Raw genomic sequence first — 23,602 nt, 5'->3', positions numbered from 1 at the left:
ATGCTGCTTTCATTAGACTGTAAAAAGACAAAATACATGTAAAAATCAGCAAAACTGGAATTTAATAAGGGGTGGTGCCATCACAGACACACCGATCCCCTTGAAAACGTAAGGTACCAAGCCAAACAGCTGTATGACCCACCCACGTAATTATTAACTTCCTGAGTTGACGCAAGAGTGACTTTGGCCACATAATTGCAGTGTTCATTGGTAAGGTGTCAGAAAAGAGACGGTCTGTAACTGCCATTAATGATGGATGACAAAACGCAGAAACTCAGCCTAAAGCGGGAAGTAGGTCTGGTGGGAGCCGTGTCCCTCATTGGAGGGACAATGATCGGATCGGGGATCTTCATGTCACCACAGACAGTGCTGTACAGCATTGGCAGCCCTGGAGCCAGCTTGGTGGTGTGGGCCTGCTGTGGTTTACTGGTTATACTGGCATCTTTTTGCTATGCTGAGCTTGGCACTGTGATCAGAGAATCAGGGGGAGAGTACATCTACATCCTCAGGACTTCAGGTCCAGTAGTCGCTTTCATGTTAATCTTCAGCTCAGTGTTATTTGTGAGACCAGCCGGTGTTGCTGGCATCTCATTGAGTTTTGCTCAGTACGTTGTGGCTCCTTTTTACTCAGACTGCCCCCCTCCAGTGCTGCTGGTGAAGTGTGTGGCTGCAGCTGCAATTATAGTTCTAGCCAGTGTTAACTGCCTGAATGTTCGCTTTTCAATGTCAGTTCAAGTGTTTTTTATGGTGGCCAAGGTTCTGGCCCTTGCTGTCATCATAATAGGTGGTGCAGTGATGCTAATCAGAGGGAACAATGAAAGCTTTGAAGACTCCTTCGAGAACACAAATGTGGGCATCAATCCAATTGGAATTGCTTTCTATCAGGGACTGTGGTCATATGATGGCTGGAACAATCTGAATTATGTGACTGAGGAACTGAAACGTCCAGAGGTGAGTAAGGAGCTGTGAAACCTGTGTGTAAAACCTGACAATGTTGACCTGTTTCAGAGGCTGGTGCCCCCAACCCCCCCACACTGCACACACACACACACAATAGGTGGATAAGAGTTTGTTTATTGCTGCAGAGAGTCATTAAAACGATAACATCCAAGCTAGAATATATGACCCTATAAATGTTTAAACAGGTATACAATGTGAGGGGAGGTCTGAATCGAGCCGTGGTTTAGATGAGCAACACCAAACATTAACTTCACGACTCACGTGTTGTTGTCTTACCAGGTCCTGGGTCTGTGTTTAACATGATCCACTTTTAAAAAAGGATGAGTCGTTGTGGTTGACTGCATGGTCAGATGAAGGGTCATTAGAGGCTCGCACTAAGGAGCAGTTATCCAAAGCTGTAGGGAATGACGAGGATGCGTGGTTGGGCTGGATGCTGTAGCGTGGTGAATTTTCTAATCTGATGGTTGTTTTGTTGTTGGCTGTTTTTGTGAACTTGTTATCATAGCTCCCCTTTAATAATGAATGCTGCATTAATTAGACTGTAAACAGACGTGTAAAAATCAGAGCAAAACTGAGAATTCAATTTTAGACATTGTTGTCGGCTGAAGGATGCACATGTGTATCTCTGTAACGTAACACAAATCCGCTCTGGCCTGCGGCCCTGTGATGTCAGCTTCTCAAAATAGCATTTATTTATTGATTTATCATTATATTTGTCTATTTTCTATTTTTGTTTTATACCATTGTAAGACAGGAGACAAAACACTCCACTAACTCATTTAGATGAGTGTTTATCCTTGTCCTGAAGCCAAGCAGCCATGCCACACCTTTTTCTTGTGGCTATTTACTGGTATGTTCACCTCCTGTTGATGACATGAGTATAGCATTACCCAACAGTGGGTAGTTCATCTACAGCAAGGTCTCTGCTTGAATGCAACAGAGGAAGCTGCAGCTCTCCAATAATGGGATGTGATAAACAGAGGTTCAATCTGAAGAGGGAAGTGGGGTTAATAGGAGCTGTTTCATTCATTGCTGGAACCATGATAGGATCTGGGATCTTCATTTCCCCACAGTATGTCCTATCTTCTATTGGCAGCCCGGGTGCCAGTCTTATTATATGGGCTTGCTGTGGATTGATAGCCATGCTTGGGGGGCTCAGCTATGCTGAACTGGGCACAGTCATACCAGAGTCTGGAGCCGAGTACATCTACATGCTGAGGACTGCAGGAAAAGTGGTGGCTTTCACGTTTGTGACCAGCTTCGTCATCGTCATGAGGCCTGCCAGTGGAACAGGAATTGCTCTGAGCTTTGCTGAATATGTTGTGGCACCCTTTTACGACGACTGCACTCCTCCACAACTGGTTGTGAAATGCGTGGCTGCAGGAGGCATCCTGCTGTTGGCCATAGTTAATTGTGTGAGTGTGCGCTTGGCTACCACCATCCAGGTGGTTTCCATGGTCGTCAAAGTGCTGGCTCTGGGCATCATTGTTCTGGGTGGCATTGTGATGCTTTTCCAGGGCAAGACGAAGAACTTGGAGAACTCCTTTGAGGGAACAAATTTTGGTATCAGCTACATTGGAATGGCATTCTATCAGGGATTATGGTCCTATGATGGCTGGAACACTTTGAATTGTTTAACTGAAGAGCTGAAACATCCAGAAGTAAGAGTTTTCACTGATATATTTCGTTGTATTTTCTTTATCTCTGTGCTGAAGCTGTCAAGATCATAGCCAGAATGCTTTGTATAGTAAGATAAGATTAGATATGTCTTTATTGATTCATAAGGCTACAGCCAAGAGCCTACTGCAAAATGAGAACAACAGAATTTATGCCAAATTAACCTAGTGTATATTTAACAGTTTTTACTGCCCCTTGGCCAGTAACTGTTTGGCCAGTCATAAGCAGAGTCTGTAAGACATTGTTGTCGGCTGAAGGATGCACACGTGTATCTCTGTGTAACAACACAAATCGGCTGTGGCCTGCGGCTCTGTGATGTCAGCTTCTCAAAATAGAATTTACAGTAATGTGGCAATTAGGAGATAATGTGGTATCATGGAAACCTTCTCGTGCTGAGTGTAGCAGCATTTATTTATTGATTTATCATTATATTTGTCTATTTTCTATTTTTGTTTTATACCATTGTAAGACAGGAGACAAAACACTCCACTAACTCATTTAGATGAGTGTTTATCCTTGTCCTGAAGCCAAACAGCCATGCCACACCTTTTTCTTGTGGCTATTTACTGGTATGTTCACCTCCTGTTGATGACATGAGTATAGCATTACCCAACAGTGGGTAGTTCATCTACAGCAAGGTCTCTGCTTGAATGCAACAGAGGAAGCTGCAGCTCTCCAATAATGGGATGTGATAAACAGAGGTTCAATCTGAAGAGGGAAGTGGGGTTAATAGGAGCTGTTTCATTCATTGCTGGAACCATGATAGGATCTGGGATCTTCATTTCCCCACAGTATGTCCTATCTTCTATTGGCAGCCCAGGTGCCAGTCTTATTATATGGGCTTGCTGTGGATTGATAGCCATGCTTGGGGGGCTCAGCTATGCTGAACTGGGCACAGTCATACCAGAGTCTGGAGCCGAGTACATCTACATGCTGAGGACTGCAGGAAAAGTGGTGGCTTTCACGTTTGTGACCAGCTTCGTCATCGTCATGACACCTGCCAGTGGAACAGGAATTGCTCTGAGCTTTGCTGAATATGTTGTGGCGCCTTTTTACGACGACTGCACTCCTCCACAACTGGTTGTGAAATGCGTGGCTGCAGGAGGCATCCTGCTGTTGGCCATAGTTAATTGTGTGAGTGTGCGCTTGGCTACCACCATCCAGGTGGTTTCCATGGTCGTCAAAGTGCTGGCTCTGGGCATCATTGTTCTGGGTGGCATTGTGATGCTTTTCCAGGGCAAGACGAAGAACTTGGAGAACTCCTTTGAGGGAACAAATTTTGGTATCAGCTACATTGGAATGGCATTCTATCAGGGATTATGGTCCTATGATGGCTGGAACACTTTGAATTGTTTAACTGAAGAGCTGAAACATCCAGAAGTAAGAGTTTTCACTGATATATTTCGTTGTATTTTCTTTATCTCTGTGCTGAAGCTATCAAGATCATAGCCAGAATGCTTTGTATAGTAAGATAAGATTAGATATGTCTTTATTGATTCATAAGGCTACAGTCAAGAGCCTACTGCAAAATGAGAACAACAGAATTTATGCCAAATTAACCTAGTGTATATTTAACAGTTTTTACTGCCCCTTGGCCAGTAACTGTTTGGCCAGTCATAAGCAGAGTCTGTATTGTCTGACTACTACCTGGTTAGCCGTAGTGTGTAAAAGATCACATACTGCCTTCGTCTTTGCTCTGTGATCCCTGCAGCCATGGTGGACAAAAAAGCTGAAGCCCTGAAAATGAAGCGGGAAATTGGTTTGATTGGAGGTATAGCACTAGTTTCCGGAACTATGATTGGATCCGGTATATTCATGTCGCCTCAGTTTGTCCTGGCCTACGTGGGAAGCCCTGGAGCCAGCCTGCTGATCTGGACCCTCTCTGGAGCTGTAGCTATGTTTGCAGCCTTGTCCTACACCGAGCTTGGGACAGTCATTTCTGAATCTGGAGGGGAGTTCATCTACATACTGAGGATCTATGGTTCATTCCCTTCTTTCTTTGCAGCTATCACTTTTATCCTGGTGGTGAAGCCTTTCAGCGTTGCAGCAGTGGCTATTAGTACTGCAGAGTATGCCATAGCACCCTTTTACCCAGGCTGTCAGCCTCCTCAGCTGGCTGTGAAGTGTGCTGCAGCTCTGATTATTTTGGTCGTTTCCACAGCCAACGTCCTGAATGTGCGACTTGCTGTCAGAATCCAGGTGGTCTTCCTGGTGGCCAAGGTGGTGACGCTGGCATTTATTGTCATAGGAGGGATAGTGGAGGTCACTCAGAGCAGCAAGATGATTGTGGAAAATTTAAAAGTTGAGAATGCATTTAAAGGCACTCAGTACTCTTTGAGCACACTAGGAATGGCGTTTTATCAGGGACTCTGGTCTTACGCTGGCTGGTACAACCTGAACTATGTCACCGAGGAGCTACAAAATCCAGAGGTGAGGGCCTGGATTGTGCATTTGTGCTTACATATTAGGTAACACTGCTACTTACATGACAGAATTGATCACAATTACAGTATGTAGGACAAATGTCTGTATTTCAAAAGACCAGGCCAGGTTGTTGCATTTTAACCTCCTGTTTTTTCATTCGTACTATGATGATCCATTAACTTTATTTCTATGCTAAACTGTAAGTTTAATGAGGACACTTCAGGTGTACTTTTTAAGAAAATACATTCCTAAAAAGCACACCTTTTAATGAGTTGCAGGAAGTTAATATTTTTTCTTATTTCATTGAATTTATCATTAAATGGGCTGGTAAATGGATTTGGATCTGAACTCATACAACACCAACAGAAGAAGCTGGTTGCTACTTTGACAGTGATGAGTTTCTATTTCTAGGGGTCCAAGATGCTGACTTCCTGAGAGAAATCTTCTACTTACTTCCAGTAATAAAACAGCTTTTTCCTTTGCGCAGGTGAATCTTCCCCGAGCAGTTCTGATAGCCATTTCTCTGGTGACTGGTTTGTACCTGCTGGTGAATGTGAGCTATCTGACTGTAATGACGCCCAGAGAGCTCATGTCCTCTAGTGCAGTAGCGGTTACCTGGGGGTAAGACAATACCTTATCTTGAAGCTGCAGACTCGGATTAATAGTTTGAGTTGCAGTTTTTACAAAAAAAAAACCCATCCCTCTCCCCACAGAAATAAGGTGTTAGGCAGCTGGGGGTGGATCATGTCTGTGGCTGCAGCTTTGTCTGCATTTGGTTCACTAAACGGGACGTTCTTCAGTGGGGGCCGTGTATGCTTTGTCGCTGCCAGGGAAGGACACATGGTAACAGTCTATCTGCATTATAAATATATAATCTGATTTAAAATATAGCTTTGAGAGAGTGCCACCCAGACCTGTGTTTGTTTTGTAGCCAGATATTCTGGCCATGGCTCATGTTCACAGACTGACTCCATCACCAGCACTGATCTTCACCACTGTGATCTCTCTGGTGGTGCTGATCCCCGGAGACTTTCAGAGCATTGTCAACTACTTCAGGTAAGAACTGGCTCTGTTTGTTTGTTTGTTTGTTTTTTTAAACTTACAGATTGTCTCTGTTGTTGTTGTCAGTTTCACTGCCTGGTTTTTCTATGCCATCACTCTATCTGGACTCCTCTACCTCAAAATCAAGAAACCAGAGCTTCCAAGGCCGTACAAAGTCAGTATCACATGCTTTTTTTCCCAAAATGTTTTTTTTTTTTACTGTGGATAAGGTTTTTACAGCTTGCTTGTCATGCTTATCTCTTCTTCTCTCCACAGGTTCCTATTATACTCCCTATACTGGTCCTTATTGCAGCGATATTCCTTGTGCTGGCACCCATCATAGACAATCCTCAGATTGAGTACCTCTATGTGACTTTATTTATCTTAAGTGGAGTTATAATCTACATACCTTTCATTCATTACAAGCTCTGCCCAGGACTGTTGACTAAGTTAACAGTGTTCCTGCAGCTGTTCTTAGAGGTGGCCCCGGCAGAGAAAAACCTGTGATTTTATGTGTATCTGTATACCATAAGATCTATTAGCTGCACAAATGCATTCTTTTTTTGCTGACATTTTATTATAGTCAAATAAAAGTTGACCAGATCATTAAGAGAATTAATTCCAGAACATTTTCCGACTGGACCCATCAGGTAAAAAGTTTGCCTAATAAAATAGAGCTGAAACAAATGTGCTTTGAGGATCTTAAATTCAACACAAACACTCCTACAAATGTGTGGATTGAAAAAAAAAGGTTTATTAAATAATTATTATCCATCAAAAGGATAAATTAAGACGAGGCCAATTCATAGTGCAACTTTCACCAGACAAAAGATTGTTCAACACAAATGAACAGAGAAGAGAGATGGAACATGTCTAAAAAGAAACACTGGACAACAGTTTGCTGTTTTTTTTAAGTTCAGCTTCTATTGGTTCTTACTTGATAAATGGCATGTGGACAGTTTGGAACAAGCTTTGTTTTACTTATTACCACCCGGATCCGAAAAAAGTCTTAAACGATCAAATCGTCTTTTGTATCCTTATTGCATGTCTGCATGTATGAGAGTTGCTTTTGTCAAAATCCAACAAGGCATCACTCTGCTCCATTTTTCTTTTCTGTACAATTGGAAGCCTTGGAAGCCTCTTCAGATTTGTCTTTACAGCTCTGCTCCCCAGTCTCACCCCTTCCCCCCTTTGACGACTGGTGGTACAGCATGTAAAGCCGCTCTGCGGTCATGTCTGCATCCTGCGCTCCCTCACAGCACTTAATCCAGGACTGAGGAATGGCTTCTATGCCATAGTGAGCCCCAGCAATGGCCCCAGCCATGCAGGCTATGGTGTCTGTGTCCCCTCCCAGGGCTAAACTGTATGCTATTGTCCTCTCCAGGCCACCGTAGCTCTCTGGAAGGTACTCCCGGGGCTGCAAGCAGTGAAGGACACAGAAGATGGCAGTGGGGACAGAGTGGAGCGCTGCTATGCCGTTACCTGCAGGGAAATGTTGAATGACAGGAAAGCATGGATGAATGAATTCATGGATGATGCGAAGACTTGTGTAAACCTAGACTAAACCCAGAAATCAAGTTGAAGACAAACAGAATACAAACCTAGTTCAGAAATGACTTCCTCTATGCTGACCTTGCTCTGATTCATCAGGTATCTAACTTTGCGGAGACGCTCACAGAATGGCTTCTCTGCTTCTTTTAAGCTGCAAAAAAAACAAATCAAAACAAAATAATCACAGAGTGAATGCAGCAAGAAGAACATTCACCTTATTCATGAAGTACTCACATTCTGGCATCATTAAGTGCGGCCTTGTCACCCTCCACTTCCTCCATCTCGTTGATTAGCTTGCTGATGAACTCCTGAGGCAGGTCTAGAGCTCCTTGTAGGGAGAGGTGCACAGCCAAAGCCTGCAGCACTGCCCCATTATAGCCCAGAGAGCAGGAGTGTGTCAGCATGGCCCCAAGACGGGCAAACTACAGAGGAAAGGGAAGAAGTTATTTCTTCTTTGATACACAAACTGATTATATACAGATGCTTATCTAGACACTAATAGAATGTGTTGTTTACAAACCCTCTTGACATTAGCTATGTCAGGAAAAGCCAGCGCAAAGGGGGCCACTCTCATGGCCCCTCCATTCCCAAAGGAGCCCCGGCCGTTAAACTGATCCCTAGCCGGCTGATACACGTCACTTAGCTGTGGGGAGGAGAGCTTCTTCAACACCTGGATTACTCCTGAACCATAACCACGACCTGGGGATGCACTGTACTCCTTGGCAAACCTGGAAAAAGCCAGGCAAAACATATTATATGTATGTATGCATGTATGCATTTAAAAAGCCTTGAAGCAATAGTTTCACAGTCATACATATAAAATCTGTAGAAGACCTAATGTAAAGGTAGGTAAGGTGCATTTGCTGACCTGCGAGCCATGTCCTGCTCATCAAAACCTGTGCGGGTGAGCAGAGACTGAACCACACAACGTGCCATTGCTGTGTCATCACTATAGTCCAGGATACCTGCACACACATGACACCTCTTTACTCAAACATTGTGTGTGTACATAATGTTGGTAGTTCTCCTTGCTTTACTCCACGTTTAACTACATTTTTACTAATATATAAATCAATTTATTTTCCACTATGACGTCAAATACTTCATTGCTAGTATACTAGTGTGGCTGCTTATGGAATTAAATCACATCCTCTCACTTACTATTTCCTTTAGTTTCGTCGTCCAGACTATTCAGGTGCTGCAGCACATTTTCCATGGGAACCTCCTCTGCTCCTTCAAACTCCCCGCCGACACAGTCTCCTACCACAGCCGCGACCAGCGCTCCCCTGAACCGGGACAAAGACGCCGGCCCGCCCACGGCCACGGCTCTTACTGCCGTCATTGCCATTCATCCACCGGTAAAGAGCCTTTAACGTGGGCCGAGAAAATTGTTTACCGGTCCGCTGACGAGACAGCTACGGGGTGGATACAATGAAATGTCAACAGAAACAACAACAAATGTCTCCTCGACTCTACCTCTGAACTGCTTCCGGGAAACCTTTGACGCCCGTTTGACCCCTTTTGAACAGAGAGAGGTGTACCACATAGAAATAATATTACATAGAAGGGATTCGAATTGATAGGCACTTATCAGTCTGTTCTGGTTTTTCTATTTCTAAACATAACAAGAAACTGGCTGCCGTAGTAGATGATATAAATGCGCATTACAATTTTTTAAATGAAGCTTTGGGTAGGCTATTTCCCCGATTAAAACACAAAATTAACGGTGCATCAATGGTGACATAACTGCAGAGACGGTGCACAAGTTTGATTAAAAAAAAATAATAAAAAACGACCAATGAATTCAATAGTCTTAAATATCACTTAAACTAATGTATTTATGTAAATTAGAGATATACAAAAAATATTCAATGAAACCGTATGAATATGTATATTTTGTACAGATATACTTTCTTTTAGGAGTCACAAAATCATTTAACGCATTAACAAAAAATAAACAAGACCTAGTAACAGGGGTGATTTTATGTTTGCGGAACTATACTAAACTTTACGTTAAAACGGAACGTTTGTCAAGCTCGCCCCTTCCTGGACAGGAGGTTTACCCTGAACGGTTGCAATGTGTCTGACACAAGCGATTCTGATTTAACAGTATTTATGATGCATTAGAGCTTAGCGCGCTGAAAGCTACGAAAATTATTCACATAATGAAACTTTATATCACGACTTACTCCACTTATAACAACTTACGGCCAGTAAGGCAGTGACCAGTGCAGCAAGGTTATTTCCCCACGGGGATTAATAAAGTAATTCTTAATTCCAAGGCCCATTCTGTGATGAAAAGAGCCTATTTAATGGTGTGAAACACTAGGTTGCGAAGTCAGGCTGTTTTAGGCGCACACATGTGTTGTTGGTCGATTTCTGTACATGTTGACCTCTCTCGGCCACCGTAGTCGGCAAATGCCCCCCTTCCCAAAATACGGTAACGCTATCCCCTATTTTACCATTCGTTTTGGAATTATACAAAAAAGTAACCTTAAATCGAAAACATTTGATGGTGACGTTTCACTTACAGCTTGTACACAGATAACGTACCACCACTAGCCGCCGACAACCTAGTTCTCTCTTCGCTGAGTAGCAGCATCCTTGTTGTTGCTAACTGCTTGCATACATGACCCGTAACCCTCAGAGGAGGAGGTGGGCGTTTGGAAGCGCGGCGTCTGCAGCATAATTAAAACATGGCGGAATCTGAAGAATTCAGACTTAAACGAATAAAGGTAAGAAATACACATCAGGACTACAGTCATAACATCACATTCCTGGGAGCTCAGCCGATTAGCTCATCTAGGCACATATTGTGACATTCGGTTATTACAGGCCAGCTTCCGGTCGATATGTGCATATTTAAGCTAGCATTAGCTAGTTAGCCCACAACCCCACATCTTGCTGCTTTCTATTTAGTGCTAATGCTTGGCGCTTCATCATCTTCACCAAATTAACACTTTGATTGATAATGAGCATGTATCGCAGTCCTTTTATGTGAACCATACGAGCTTTTATACTTACAGCTTTTCAACTTTGTGTTGCAGTTGACTGCTGATTGACAAAGCCTTTGCATGGTCGGGGGCTGCTTTGAACAATAAGAACAGATTTTGTTGACGCTATGTGTTGTAATGGTGTTTTAACTGAAAACGCAAGCAGTTACAATGCGGACTTAATCGATTATATTATCTGTATACCTAAATGTATAAATATGGCTGACATTTAAATTGAGTTAATTAGGACGCCCCTTCATACAGGTAATTACACAGCAGAAGGCCTCATGCAACCAAAAGGCATCATCTGAAAACATTAAAGTGTACAAGTTCAGTGGTCAAGCTATCAGCAAACCTTCAATAAAGTACATATGGTTATTTTTGCAAATGTAAAACAAACAGTTGCTCTGTAGTAAAGCATATTGCAAAGTACTTGTTTTCTGCTAACATAACAGTAAAAGACTAAACAAATCAGATCAAAAAGTCTGGATGACCTCTGGTTGTCACCTTAGTGGAACCTGTCCATCATACCAAATGTCCTAAACTACATGTGAATATGTCAATTAACATAATATATCCACTAAAATGTTTTTTATGTTGAAAATTAGTTGCAAAGGCAAGTGAAAACTGATTCTACAAACTTGTTAAAACATGACACATGTAAAACATTGCATAGTCTCTAATTTAAAGAACCTGTTTTCTTGTATTCAGCATGAAGAGCGTTTGTCCAGAGTGTTTGATGAAGTTATGGGGCTTGGGGAGTTTGCTGACTCCTCAACGGGCTCGGCCACCTCTTCCAAGAGCTGCGGTCAAGATGAAGCGAAGGGTGAAGATGAAACCTTAGGACAAGGGGAACACCAGCCAGTAGAAGAAGATAGCAATAGCAGCAGGCAAGACGAAAAGATGGATGAGGGGGCAGAAGGGTCGGCCTTTCCTCGCAGTGACTCGCTGTCCTCTGACCAACACCCCTCCTTTAAGTTGGGAATAAACGAAGCAGGAGGGGGAAGAAGCGGGGGTGCAGCTCTTGATAACGCACTCGATGGTCTTACGTCGTATGAGCAAGAAGAGGAAGAAGATGAAGCCTGGCATTTTGCCCTGCCAATGGACACACTTGAGGATGCTGACGTGAGTAAGGCCAACCAAAAAAGAAGCCAGTCAACACAGGAAAACAGCCCAGCTCAAGGTGATTCTGTTCCTCGTGAGCACAGAGAAGCCATTGAAGACCAAGAGAGGGAAGCCAGCAGTGGGTCTGCCACCACCTCCCACTCATCTAAGGACAACACTCCAGAAAACAGCCAAGGTACATCTGTCTATTCAGAATCAGGACAGTTTTAAAAGAAAATATTCATCACAACAGCCCATTATGAGGATAGTACCTTCAATATATCTGTAGCTTGATTACTAATTATAATTTGCTCTCATATTGTATGTGTGTAGTGTTAACTTTGAAAAAAATATACCTATTGTACCTATATTATACCTTTACATTAGACGGAGGTGGCCTGAACCAGGCAGAGGAAACTGAAGACAGCCAAGAAGGACAGGTGATATGTTGTGACTGTTAAGTAGCTGCCTTCATTAACTCTTCAAGTAGTATTTCTGAATATACTTACTACCAATTTGAATTTGTTTTCAGACGTCAGAGAGAGCTCCCATAGAGGACAGTAATCCTCCAATATCGCCTAGCCTCAACATTAAAGATGAGCCTATTGATGAGGGTTACGATGCTGCTTTACTGCCTCAGAGCTCCATCAGACAGATCAAAGAGGAGCTGGAGCATGAGGAGGTTGGTATGAATAGAGGAAGTAGATTACCATATTTCTGCTCTTATTCACTTGTACTTCATGAGCTGTTATTTTCCTACCGAATAATATGAAATGATTCCTGCAGCAAGTAATTAGATTTGGGTTTGGCCTCCTGATGGCCCTATGCTGTATGCTGTATGAAAATCATGTTTTTTTATGTAAGTTCAGAAAACAGACACTCTCAAATGAAGAAATAATAAGCCATTTTCTTGACCACAACTAACAGCATCGCTGTCGTACATGGTAAGGAGGGTAGGACTAACCAATTTGTGATCATTTCAGGAAGAGCTGAGGATCAGCTCGGTTTACTCTGTAGGTGGAGGGAATGCCTTTGCACCCCCTACCAGTAAGTTTACTTACTTGTTTGCTGTGACAGTATTTTACTATAACATCACATTTTATTTCAGAGCAATAGCTGTGGGTGGTTAATTAAGACTTATTTCTTTCTCCCTCTTGTTCACTCAGTGCCAGCAGCGATCTCAGCCCCTCCTCCAACAGCCTATTTCATCCCTGGTAGAGGAACTCTCCTACAAGCCATGGCTTCCTTTCCAGTCAGACCACCAGCCGCGGTCCCAACCTCACTGCAGGCTATGACACCAGTACCTCCACGCCCCCCTCCACCCCACGTTCCTGGTAGTGTTCGCTGCAGTGGCTGCTCTAAGGTAATGTTGCAACTTTGTGCTGCTTATGTTTAATTGAAAATTAAACAACAAGCAAATTGTTGCTACTAAATCACCGGACATAATATTAGGCTGAAATGATGTATCTTTTTGTATGGTTATGGTTCTCTGATCTGTTTCAGGTTCTGCTGAAAGGTCAAACAGCTTTCCAAAGAAAAGGGTCAACACAGCTCTTTTGCTCCACAGTGTGTCTGACAGGCCATCTTCCTCCAACCAACAAGAATCGATCCTGTTTCCAATGCAACAGGTACATCTTTGGCAGTTGGATTAGCCAATAATACTCTAAAGGATATTCATTTTTAACACATGTATCTCAGAACTTGATTGTAAATATCTTTTTTGACTGCTGTATTTAATTCTCTTGTTACTCTCTTTACAGGGAGATCCTTCAGCCCAGGGACATGATCACAATTCCTGGAGACGACGGGAACTTAATGAACTTCTGTGGCCAGTTCTGTTTGTCTGTCTTTAGACACAAAAAGAAACAAACTCCTGACAAACGGCCTGACAAACGACTGGAGAGAAAGTTTGAGAAGCCGCCTGAGAAACCAGTGGAGCGTCAGCCAGATAAACCCATTTGTAGTGTCTGCAAGGTCACTAACAAAGTAAGAGTGTTTCAAATATATAATAATTTTACTGCCAATATGCCTGATAACGTTCCCACTATCTCTGCATGTGGGTGTTAACTTTTTTTCCTTTGTGCATTTTCACAGCAAATTGAGCATGAGGTCACCCATCAAGGTCGCCTGCACAGACTCTGTAGTAATGCTTGTTTTGTAACCTGGCGAAAGATGCGTCACTTAGCCATGAACTGCTGTGAAGGCTGTGGACTATACTGTAATAGCAACTCAGGTTCCTGTCAGACACTCACAATTGAAAGATCTCAACTCAACTTCTGTAGTCCGACCTGTATTGGCACATACAAACAGGTAGAAATCTGTGATTATGTTTACAGTTTTTCTTCCTAAATTTATGACCAGAGAAAAAAACAAGTTCTTTTTTGTGCAGACCTGCAGAAAGACGGTCGAGTGTGCCCACTGTCACAAGATTTCAATAGTGTCTGCCACCACCATGGAACGAGACCACAAGGGCAAAGTTCAGCTTTACTGTTCAACTACTTGTGTGGATCAGAGTCGACCACCCCAAAATACTCTCACTGGTATGACACACTCGTGTAAAGGGGTGCGGTTCAGTTTATCACTACCAATGTTGAATAATCGCATAACCTTTTTTGACTCCTGTAGGTACTCCATTCCCATGCTGCTTGTGCAAGGTCTCAGCTGTTCCTCAGTATCATCTGGCCATGGTGGATGGAACCATACGTAACTTTTGTTCATACGCCTGCGTGTCTACATACAGGGTAAAGCATCAGCAGCCATCTAACAGAATATGTTGATGAAGATTTTGTGTATTTTGTGTATCAAAACCTTTTCTTGTTCATTTTCCTTCACATTTCTTGCAGACATCTGGCAACAACTCTCAACCAGACCTAACCAATGGAACCTCCTCTCTCAGGGACCACTCTGTCAAAGATGCTCCCAAACCGGGACCCTCCGCCGGAGCCAGCTCAGTCCCTCCCATCCCTCAGGACTACCCATCTTCAGCCCCTTATGCAGGCAATCATCCCAGTCATACCTCAGTGCCCCCACTAGTGCCTCCCTACACAGCAATGTCCTCCCCCTCTGTCCCAGGACAGGCTCAGACTAGGATGCCTGCTAGTCATTCAGTGAAACCAGCAGAGGCTGGATCTGGTGACAGCTCCAAACTGACCTGCCATCAGTGCAGCAAATCATTCAGTTCCAAGCCACTGCTATTCAGCCACCAAGTAAGGGTCACAGTCTCATACAGATTATGCTATCTAACCAAACCGACCGCATGACTAATTCAGCACTGATAACTAGTAGCACATTTTTATTCCTGCAGGGTCGTATTTCCATGTTCTGCTGTAGAACCTGCTGTGATCAGTATAAAACCCAGAAGAGTAGTCTTGCAATGTGTGAATGTTGTAAACAAGAGAAAGTGATCTTTGACACAATCAACTACAACCAGCAAGACCTTGTCTTCTGCAGTGAAAGTGAGTTACATTTTTGTAAATTCAGTCAGTCTTGACAAAACTGACTTGATATAATATAATATAATACATACAACTACCTTTTAATTAGTAATTGATGATCTGTGATGTATGACAAACACTATCATCTTGTGTTCCAGGCTGTAAGTCAGTTTTCAAAAATGATGTGACATATCATAATAAGGATCATCCCTGGCGTCCTTGCACATATTGCGCTGGCATTAGTCATAAGATGCTACACAGTCATTATGGAGGCAAGATGGAGGAGTTCTGTAGACCCCACTGCATGTCCCAGTACACTGTGCTCTACTACGGGGTAAGAAGACTACACTGATGCTACATGTGTATTACGTTGACGTGTTACTGTGTGTTCATTCTTTTCTCTGTTCTCTCTTCCTTGTTCTTCTCTGCAGATGGGTCGCTGTGACAGTTGCAGGAAACAGGGTTACATGGCTGAAAAACTACAGTGCTTGGGTTCAGTTCGTAACTTTTGTAACTTGTCTTGTCTCCTGCACTACTGCCACCTACATTTTGAGACAAGCCAGCACACCAGCAGCAATGGTACCGGGACAGCCCTACAAACACCACGTGGTAAATTCTGATGTTTTACTCAAACCTTAACCTCTTTTTTAAAGAAAGTAATTTTCTCTATCTTGAGTTTGATTTCTCATTCCCCTCCTCTTTCAGCTCCAGCTCAGCCCCATGACCCCTCAAAGATGAACCCCATCATAGCCGATGTTGTCTCACTGGCCAATGGCTCTGCCACTCAGCCCAATGTGTCAGCAGATACTGCTCTGACTGGTTAGTTTATATACATTGCTTTCAAAGCCAATGAAATTATGGAATGGGAGGCCATAGAACGAAGTATTAAATCTATGAAAACCTTCTGAGAAAGGCATTTCAGATTTCTTCTATTTAGTCTTGTTGTTCTCATGAGGATGTTTTGTTTGGTGCCATCTAGTGGTACCAAACTTTACATAGTGTGAAAAGAAGATGGTGGCAGTATTTGTGAAAATGTCCCATCCCATTAAGTGTATTTAATAGTCACCCCATGCTACTGTGCTGTTGCTAAACAGAGATAAATCCTGTAAATATTCAATTTAATAAGCTGATATACAGTAGTGTGAATGTGTTTATAAAATCATTGAATTCATCTTAATTGTTTTATAGGGGCACTTCCAACCTCCAACATAGACGGCAAGAACCTCGGCCATGTATGTATTGAGTGTGTGTGTGTGTCTTTGGAAGTCCTTTAAAGGTAGGGTAGGAGATTTTGAAAACTCAGTGAGAGTCAGCCAGATTTCAAAAGTAAACACACACCCCAAAGCCACGCCTCCCAACCACATAGACGCGCATTACCTGAAGAGGAGCTGCGGTCTGTGACTTCGGCCATCATGCACATACCTCTCTGGTGCGCGCAGAGCAGGAAGAGAGCAGCCAACCAGCCAATACTCCGCACAGGGTCCACCCGGAGGATTGGCTGATGTTTTTAGCATTTTATAGCTTCCACAGATGATTCATATTCTTCGTTTTAATAGGAAACTGCCGAACTAATTGGTTGCTATCGGATTGTAAAGAGAAGTTACACTAATTTAACAAAAAATGCATCAGAATGAAATCTCCTACCCCACCTTAAAGTTAGCACTATCATCTGTGCACAAAATACATTATCAAAATATACACTGCTTTCTCATTTTGTCTATGTCCAGGCCAGTACTCAGACCGATGCCATGCGTGTGCCTACATCCCGACGTCGCCAAATGAAGAACAAGTCAGTCCTGTGTCGACCATTCACCATGGACCAAGAAAGCATGTGCCAGCTGCCCTCAGCTTCCACGGAATCAGAAGGTAAATACAAAAAACACTTCTTTGGGTAGGGTATCTTCTCAAGTGAAGACAAATTGTCTGCACAGACATTTAAAACCTCTTTAAAACTGCTTTAGAGTGAGTTCTTTTGATCAAACCAAACATATAGTTGATATATTTATACTTAGCCAAAAGCTTTACTGAATATAATATCGAGTCCACACATCATATCCAGTGATGTCGATCTTCTTTTAACTTAAAAAATAGTAGAAAAATGTTTTTCTATTAAGACATAGATATCAAAAACATAACAAAAAATGGCACTTTGATTCTTTTTAATAATTTGTGGCTCATAATTAGCTGTTGTAATAATTGCACCAGCTCTGCTAGATTGCGCCTCGCAGACCAACCAACCATCCACTCAAGCATCCACATCTCCGGCGCCGTCACCTAAACCTCAGGGAGAACCTCAGCCGTGTAACGGCGTGCCAGCACGCCTAACAGGACGCCATTTCCTGGGAATGAGGGAGACTGACTCTGACTGCAAGGTGTGCTCGCAACACAAGAGGAAGAGAGTGGAGGGGGAAGACCACGAGAGGAAGAAGCAGAAGATGGAGGAGGTTGCTGAGCCAGAAAAGAAAATAGATAAAGAGCTAGATGAGGAGAAAGGAGAAACTTCTCCTGATGAGAAGAATGAGGAGGACATGAAACATTGTGAGGGCAAAACTGAGACAACAAAGAGACAGACGCCGTTTTACTGTAAGACATGCTCAGGAGAGCCTAGCCTTTGTCCGGTTCCCTGTTTTGAACTCTACCACACCCGACTGATCTACAAAACTGTTCCTGAACTGGAAACACAAGGTGAGCCTCCTGAATAGCACAGAATCATAATTCTATGCTTTAAACATGTGACAAATAAAGATTGTGCCACAGCTGTATTTGATATTTGATGTTGTGCATAGTGCACTGTCGTTAAAATGCTGTTTAAGACAAAATGACGAGGTGAACATTTTCATATGCATTTTCCAACTGACTTCATAAGAGGGTCGAGTTTGTCACCCGAGTTTTTCTCTCCACAGCCTCCTGACCTGCTGATACAAGAAGCTATCCTCTTCCATGAACTTGGACACAGATAAAAACCACTACAGGGTTAAATGGCTGTGTTCACATCTACACTACTACAATTTTTTTTTATTATTTTGCAGTTGTCTGTTTACATTTTCCTCATTGAGAGAAAATAAACCATGTTTTGCATTTTTATTTGCAAACTAGTGCAGAGAAATGATGCACTTAAAGGGTTGTTTCCATATTTTTTATAACAAAGATTGCAGTATTTATGATTCACTCTGCAGGAACAGATATGCATGGCTCTCTTGAGTATTAGATTGTAAAAGGGAAAGGCAAGTGAGTCTTTAACACGCAATGTCAAATACTACTCATCGTACTGTAACATGTTTACTTAATTAGTAAGTGTCAAAACATGTCATTAAAGCTGAGCCCAGCCATGAAATCCTACACTTTACAAATCTAATGTTAATTATATGTGTATGTTGTGTGAATGGATTTTTTTTTTGCCTTTTTTTTTGATGGGTACCCACCCTTCAATTGCACACAAAAATATGTCATACCGGTTCAAGTGGCGCACACAACAGGATAAAATGAGTCCTGGTTCAGTCAAGCTGAAATTGTTCTCAAATCCATTCATATATTTTGAATTAAATGTTGAATATTCAGTATTAAAACAGTATATGGTTTGTGCAGGGTTTTAGCTGTATTTTTTTAACATTGGTGGACAGAGAATACGAAATATATGAAATAAAATCACCAGCCAGTCATTCTTGGGTCTGGTAACCCATCTGTCTCATATGAGGCTAAGATCTGCAGTCACTTGAATTACTTGACTCTCTGAGTCAGGAAACAGCATTCACTTGGATGTTCAGCTAACTTATTAGTATTGTTACACTATGGTTCAATGTTAAATATGAATGTGTGGTTTATAAAGTCTTCTGATGCAAACACGTCAACTGAGGTTGATTTCTAATCATCCAAAGCAAGCCAACCAAGGCCTGCGATAGCCTGAGTTTATCCCAGTTTTGTATTACATATTGTACTGCTTTAACATCTCATTGTATCTTGTAGTTGTTTTTTTTGTAATTTTATCTATGTGCATGTTTAAGTTTTCCACTTCGTTTCCTCTTTGTTTTAAAAGGTATCTGGAAAAAAGTCAATAAATTACATCTGAGGAAAAAAGACTTCTAATGTTGCCTCTGATTTCATCAGCGTCATGGTAACGAGTGTCATGCCATGAAAATCAACCACTGACAAGCCTGAACAACTCAAGTCTTTGCTTCTTCTGTGCTGCTCCGGCTTCTTAGTGTACTAAAAAATGAGTTGCGTGTTTTTAGACTAAAACTATATATACAGTGCAGAATGTTCAAGGTAAAGCTTCTTTGAAGCATTAAATCGCAGTTAAAAAGTATTTAGTACAGTGAAAACAGCGACATCTACTGGTCAGACCTTTGCACTTACATTTGAGTGGATATCTGATACATGTGTCAAACATTTGATTATGTATAATCAAATGTTTAACTTGATTAAATGTATTATAAATACTGACTTACAGTATAGTAGTAATAGTATGTAATTAATGTTAAAGATATTTACTTTAAGCCAACTCCCTTTAGACTCTGCATATGTAGATACTAGTTTGTAACTTATGTTTTTATATGATCTGTATTTTTTTGACTTGTAAAAGTCTTTTTCTTTTTATCCTAAGCAGGAGAGGAGAATGTAAAGGTGTTAATGGTTCCAGTCCCAGTACCAGTCTATATACCAGTGCCTATGAACATGTTCCCCCAGCAGACACCTGTTCTGTTGCCTGTGCCCATGCCTGTAAGTTCTGTTACATCACTTTCACATTTTATGAAATTTGAATGATTAATTTTTGGATTGAGTGCTTGCAGCAGTGAAAGAAACTTTTTTTCCAGGTTCCAGTACCCCTGGTAGTGCCACTACAGAACAAGGAAATGAAAGATGCAGCTGTCCAGTCAGATCTTCATGGTGTGAAAGAAGAAACAAAGAAAGACAATGTTTCCAGCACTGGTGAGGTTTTAGAAAGTGGAGTCGTAGTGTAGTTTCTGTCATAATTTTAAAAAACAAGGTCCTACACTTACTGCAATCCTGATTCTACAGACCAAAGCGGTTCTACTAGTGGAGACATGAAGTTTAAAGGGGTCGTTCCTACAATCTGTGAGGATGAGAAGACTGTAAAGGCAGTGCAAGCTGACATGCCACCGGCTGTGAGCGCAGGGACGAGCGTCGAGTCTACTGATGACCAGCTCAATGCCCAGCCGGAGACCAGTCAAACAGTAAGCAACCCTTCACCCACCAGTGCCAGGGACCAACCTCCCTCCTCTCCATTCATGGACTTGGAAAGTGGATTCCCATCTGGTGAGATATCAGATACTTTGATATAATAGTCAATACCAAAAATATGCGTGTAGTTAAAATATTATAAATTGACTTTAAGTGTGTGATTGACAGAATCCTTGGATCAGACGTCTGCTCCACAGCGAGGACTGAAGAGACCCAGAGGGGGTTCCTCCAGCCGGAAACGGGTATGACATCCAAGATACATGATTAACTTAAATTCTTTTTTACGAGCCTCTGGAACAGAATTCATTGTCCTTTGAGGCTGCTTTTTGTCTTTATAGTTGTATTCACCTTGCTGACACCGCACATGCTGTCTCTTGGAATTTGACAATGACAAATCTTTTCATCCTTCCAGGGTCGAAGGCGAACAGGTTCATTGGAACGCAGTGAAGTGGCACCTCCACCTGCTGCCAAACTGAACCACCTGTACGGGGTTAAAGCCTGGATGAGCTGGGTCCACCAACGCAACAAACAGTTGCATGAATGTGAGCTTGATTCCTTTACTGTTACTATTGTAATTTCCTGTTGACATTCATTAACTGTGCTGTACTGGTTTTTTGTAAATTCTTCCATGCAGCTGATCCAGTTGAAATTAAAGAAGACATCCTTCAGTGCCACTCTGCTGAGCTGAACTTTGCTCTGTCTCGCTTTATCAGAGAAGTTCGACGGCCAAACGGGGAGTCCTACAGTCCAGACAGCATCTTGTACCTCTGTCTGGGAATACAGCAGGTGCACACACAGTGTTTCTGGTTTGCAGTGTTGCCTGTTGTTTGGATGGTTTTCTGAATGAACTGATTTAGTCCTTCTCTCTGTTTTTGGACAGTATCTGTTCATGAAGGGCCGCATAGAGAACATCTTCACTGACGAGCTGTACAGGACGTTTGCCACAGAGATCACTGTGATGCTTCGACTCTGGAAACCTAAGCTGCTACCTAGTGGTACACTGTTTTTACATTTGCTGCAGTTTTACTATTGCATTACCATTATTCATTGCAGATGAAAAAGCATTTGGTGACTACCTGCTCGGAACCAAACAGAAGACAGACGAACGTTGCAAAGTGTCAGGCAGTGTCTCTCCTCTTCCAGGTTGCCCTGTTCCCTCTCGTGTTGAGGAGTCCTATCTGTGGGAGTGCAAGCAGTTGGGTGCATACTCACCCATAGTGTTGCTAAATACGCTGCTATTCTTCTGCACCAAAAACCTCCGCTTCACCACCCTGGCGCAGCACCAAGGCCTGTCTTTTGCTAACTTAGCTCGGTGCTCCAGACCCTCCAGTCGAACCGGCAAAATCCACTACCTTCAGTACCAGAGATGCAGCGCTGGCTCGGCAGACACAGGTGGGTGTCACAGGATGGTACATAATTTGCTTCTGCTCTCATAATACTGACTGGGTTTTGGTGTCGGTGTCTCTTGTTTCTAGAGCAATTTAAAAAAAAGCAGGCAGAGAACCAGCGAGACCTAGAGATTCTAGAAAATGTCATCAACCCCCTTCGATGTCCTGTCCAACTCTATCAGTTCTACCTATCTAGATGGTGAGACTCTCACGCAGAGTAAGGTGACAGTACTACTGCAGAACTGAACATGTTTATCCTCTCTGTATCCAACAGTCCAGAGTCTGCGAAGAAAAGAAACGACGTGTTTTACCTCCAGCCTCACCAGAATGTCCACACAAACAGTTGCCACTGGTTCATCCCTCAACCACTGGACAGCACCACTCTACAGAGCATGCTCACACGCATTCTGGCTGTCAGAGAGGTTCAGCAGGAAACTGACGTGACCCGGCATCAGGCCTCAGCCACCGTGGAGGGTTACAGTTTACAGTAGTGTGGATGGGTGCCGAATACAGTGAATTCCAACTGTATGTACCATACACCCATCAGTCATCTCAGATGGAGGCTGACAGTGCTTTGAAATAGAACAAAAAGACACACAGTGGACAGACACTTGTGGATAAACCAAGCCACACAAATGCCAACGAGTTTACACCTGATATTACTAGAAAGGAAAAGGGGAATGTTAAACCAAGTTGTCTTTAATTACTAACTAATGGTCACATTAAGCCTTTCAGGTGTGTTTCAGACTCCACCCATTGTTGTTTTATGATCGCCCCTCTTTGTTCCAGCGCTTTTTGTGGAAGGTATATACAGTGAGGAAAATAAGCATTTGAACACCCTGCTATTTTGCAAGTTCTCCCACTTAGATGAAAATTTCAGACCCTTCCATGATTTCTAAGTGGGAGAACTTGCAAAATAGCAGGGTGTTCAAATACTTATTTTCCTCACTGTACCTGTATGAGTTTTTAAAGTTGATGGTGGCAGCACTTATAGTATGTTTTTAAATTATCCACACAAACTCAGTGCCTATTATTTTTTGTATTTTTCAGTAGTTGAGGTTGTGTTAGATGTTATGTTATATATAGTTCATCATATGTGGCCTTATTTTGCCAACAATTGTCCCAGTCGCCTCACAGCATGACGGTTCCTGGTTCGATTCTGACTGGGGCCTTTTTGTGTGGAGTTTGCACGTTCTCCCTGTGCCTGCGTGGGTTTTTTTTTTCTGGTACTCCAGCTTCATCCCACACTCTAAAGACGTGCTTGATAGGTTAATTGGTCACTCTAAATTGCCCGTAGGTGTGAGTCTTTCTGAGCCCTGACATGTTTTTGTTTTTGTTTTTTTGTGGAGGACCCGCTCAGTTTGCTGTGTTTCATTTGCAGACCACATTGATAGACATTAGAGATACAGCTTTATTGGAGAGCTGCTGTTTTTTCACTATAGTTATAAAGTTTGAAGTGTTCACTCTGTTGTGTTGACAGCAGGTGAAATGTTCATAAGGTCCAAATACTGTGTTTCATGTCACACACAACATACAGTATCGCCATACACAAGTGTTAAAAGAAAATCCATTTTATTTCTTTGGCTACAAGGCAAATGATTTATATTTAAGCATGATGAAATTGTATGAATGTAAGTTGATAAAATGTGTTCAAGCAGTATTTGTTTTGTGTTTGATTGTCCAACTTTCTTCAGTCTACGGCTGTGCCACAGGCTGTGTATGAAACACATAGGTATCGCCCTCCAGCTGCTGTTTTAGTCTGGGTTTCTGTCTTCTGAGGTGTTTGACTTCTCTGGTTTAAAGTCATGTGCAGACTAAGTCACTTTAGTAG

The 23,602-nt window shown here is 42.4% G+C and overlaps 3 protein-coding genes across 5 annotated transcripts; 2 read left to right on the top strand and 1 right to left on the bottom strand.

Moving 5' to 3' along the window:
• Positions 1–249: 249 nt before the first annotated feature.
• LOC114427395 (b(0,+)-type amino acid transporter 1) lies at positions 250–6,797 on the top strand. The gene is made up of 6 exons (XM_028395442.1): positions 250–951; positions 5,549–5,682; positions 5,775–5,904; positions 5,993–6,117; positions 6,190–6,277; positions 6,379–6,797. Exons 1-6 carry the CDS (start codon positions 250–252, stop codon positions 6,607–6,609), a joined length of 1,410 nt encoding a protein of 469 aa, XP_028251243.1. The 3' UTR covers positions 6,610–6,797.
• A 39-nt stretch (positions 6,798–6,836) lies between these two features.
• On the bottom strand, positions 6,837–10,301 carry adprs (ADP-ribosylserine hydrolase). 2 transcript variants are annotated; one of them, XM_028395444.1, is made up of 7 exons: positions 10,185–10,301; positions 8,815–9,068; positions 8,522–8,618; positions 8,174–8,381; positions 7,888–8,075; positions 7,704–7,804; positions 6,837–7,584 (listed from the first exon to the last, which is right to left on the bottom strand). In XM_028395444.1, exons 2-7 carry the CDS (start codon positions 8,999–9,001, stop codon positions 7,193–7,195), a joined length of 1,173 nt encoding a protein of 390 aa, XP_028251245.1. In that variant the 5' UTR covers positions 9,002–9,068; positions 10,185–10,301; the 3' UTR covers positions 6,837–7,192. The 2 variants fall into 2 exon arrangements, with proteins under 2 accessions (XP_028251245.1, XP_028251244.1); XM_028395443.1 differs by having other exon boundaries at positions 10,207–10,288.
• LOC114427392 (zinc finger MYM-type protein 4-like) lies at positions 10,283–23,289 on the top strand. 2 transcript variants are annotated; one of them, XM_028395439.1, is made up of 28 exons: positions 10,283–10,388; positions 11,358–11,946; positions 12,138–12,190; positions 12,283–12,432; positions 12,734–12,797; positions 12,917–13,113; positions 13,254–13,378; positions 13,511–13,736; positions 13,845–14,060; positions 14,140–14,290; positions 14,376–14,491; positions 14,594–14,956; positions 15,055–15,205; positions 15,343–15,518; positions 15,616–15,793; positions 15,890–16,003; positions 16,373–16,416; positions 16,912–17,050; positions 19,788–19,900; positions 19,996–20,110; positions 20,201–20,458; positions 20,552–20,625; positions 20,796–20,925; positions 21,018–21,169; positions 21,264–21,378; positions 21,527–21,775; positions 21,859–21,970; positions 22,046–23,289. In XM_028395439.1, exons 1-28 carry the CDS (start codon positions 10,350–10,352, stop codon positions 22,260–22,262), a joined length of 4,626 nt encoding a protein of 1,541 aa, XP_028251240.1. In that variant the 5' UTR covers positions 10,283–10,349; the 3' UTR covers positions 22,263–23,289. The 2 variants fall into 2 exon arrangements, with proteins under 2 accessions (XP_028251240.1, XP_028251239.1); XM_028395438.1 differs by having other exon boundaries at positions 19,785–19,900.
• The last annotated feature ends 313 nt before the right edge of the window (positions 23,290–23,602 follow it).

Source organism: Parambassis ranga, chromosome 22 (genome assembly GCF_900634625.1).
Source record: "Parambassis ranga chromosome 22, fParRan2.1, whole genome shotgun sequence".
In the NCBI taxonomy this organism is placed as follows: domain Eukaryota; kingdom Metazoa; phylum Chordata; class Actinopteri; family Ambassidae; genus Parambassis; species Parambassis ranga.
Note: the sequence above shows the minus strand (reverse complement) of the source record. Positions and strands in the feature narration are given on the sequence as shown.

Coding starts and splice junctions, on each gene's coding strand:
- LOC114427395 (XM_028395442.1), top strand. CDS start 250: ATGATGGATGACAAAACGCAGAAACTCAGCCTAAAGCGGGAAGTAGGT. Junction 5,683..5,774: donor GCAGTAGCGGTTACCTGGGG/GTAAGACAATAC, acceptor CTCTCCCCACAG/AAATAAGGTGTTAGGCAGCT. Junction 5,905..5,992: donor CTGCCAGGGAAGGACACATG/GTAACAGTCTAT, acceptor TTTGTTTTGTAG/CCAGATATTCTGGCCATGGC.
- adprs (XM_028395444.1), bottom strand. CDS start 9,001: ATGGCAATGACGGCAGTAAGAGCCGTGGCCGTGGGCGGGCCGGCGTCT. Junction 8,076..8,173: donor ACATAGCTAATGTCAAGAGG/GTTTGTAAACAA, acceptor TTTCCTCTGTAG/TTTGCCCGTCTTGGGGCCAT. Junction 7,805..7,887: donor GCACTTAATGATGCCAGAAT/GTGAGTACTTCA, acceptor TTTTTTTTGCAG/CTTAAAAGAAGCAGAGAAGC.
- LOC114427392 (XM_028395438.1), top strand. CDS start 10,350: ATGGCGGAATCTGAAGAATTCAGACTTAAACGAATAAAG. Junction 12,433..12,733: donor AGGAGCTGGAGCATGAGGAG/GTTGGTATGAAT, acceptor TGATCATTTCAG/GAAGAGCTGAGGATCAGCTC. Junction 20,459..20,551: donor GGAAAGTGGATTCCCATCTG/GTGAGATATCAG, acceptor TGTGATTGACAG/AATCCTTGGATCAGACGTCT.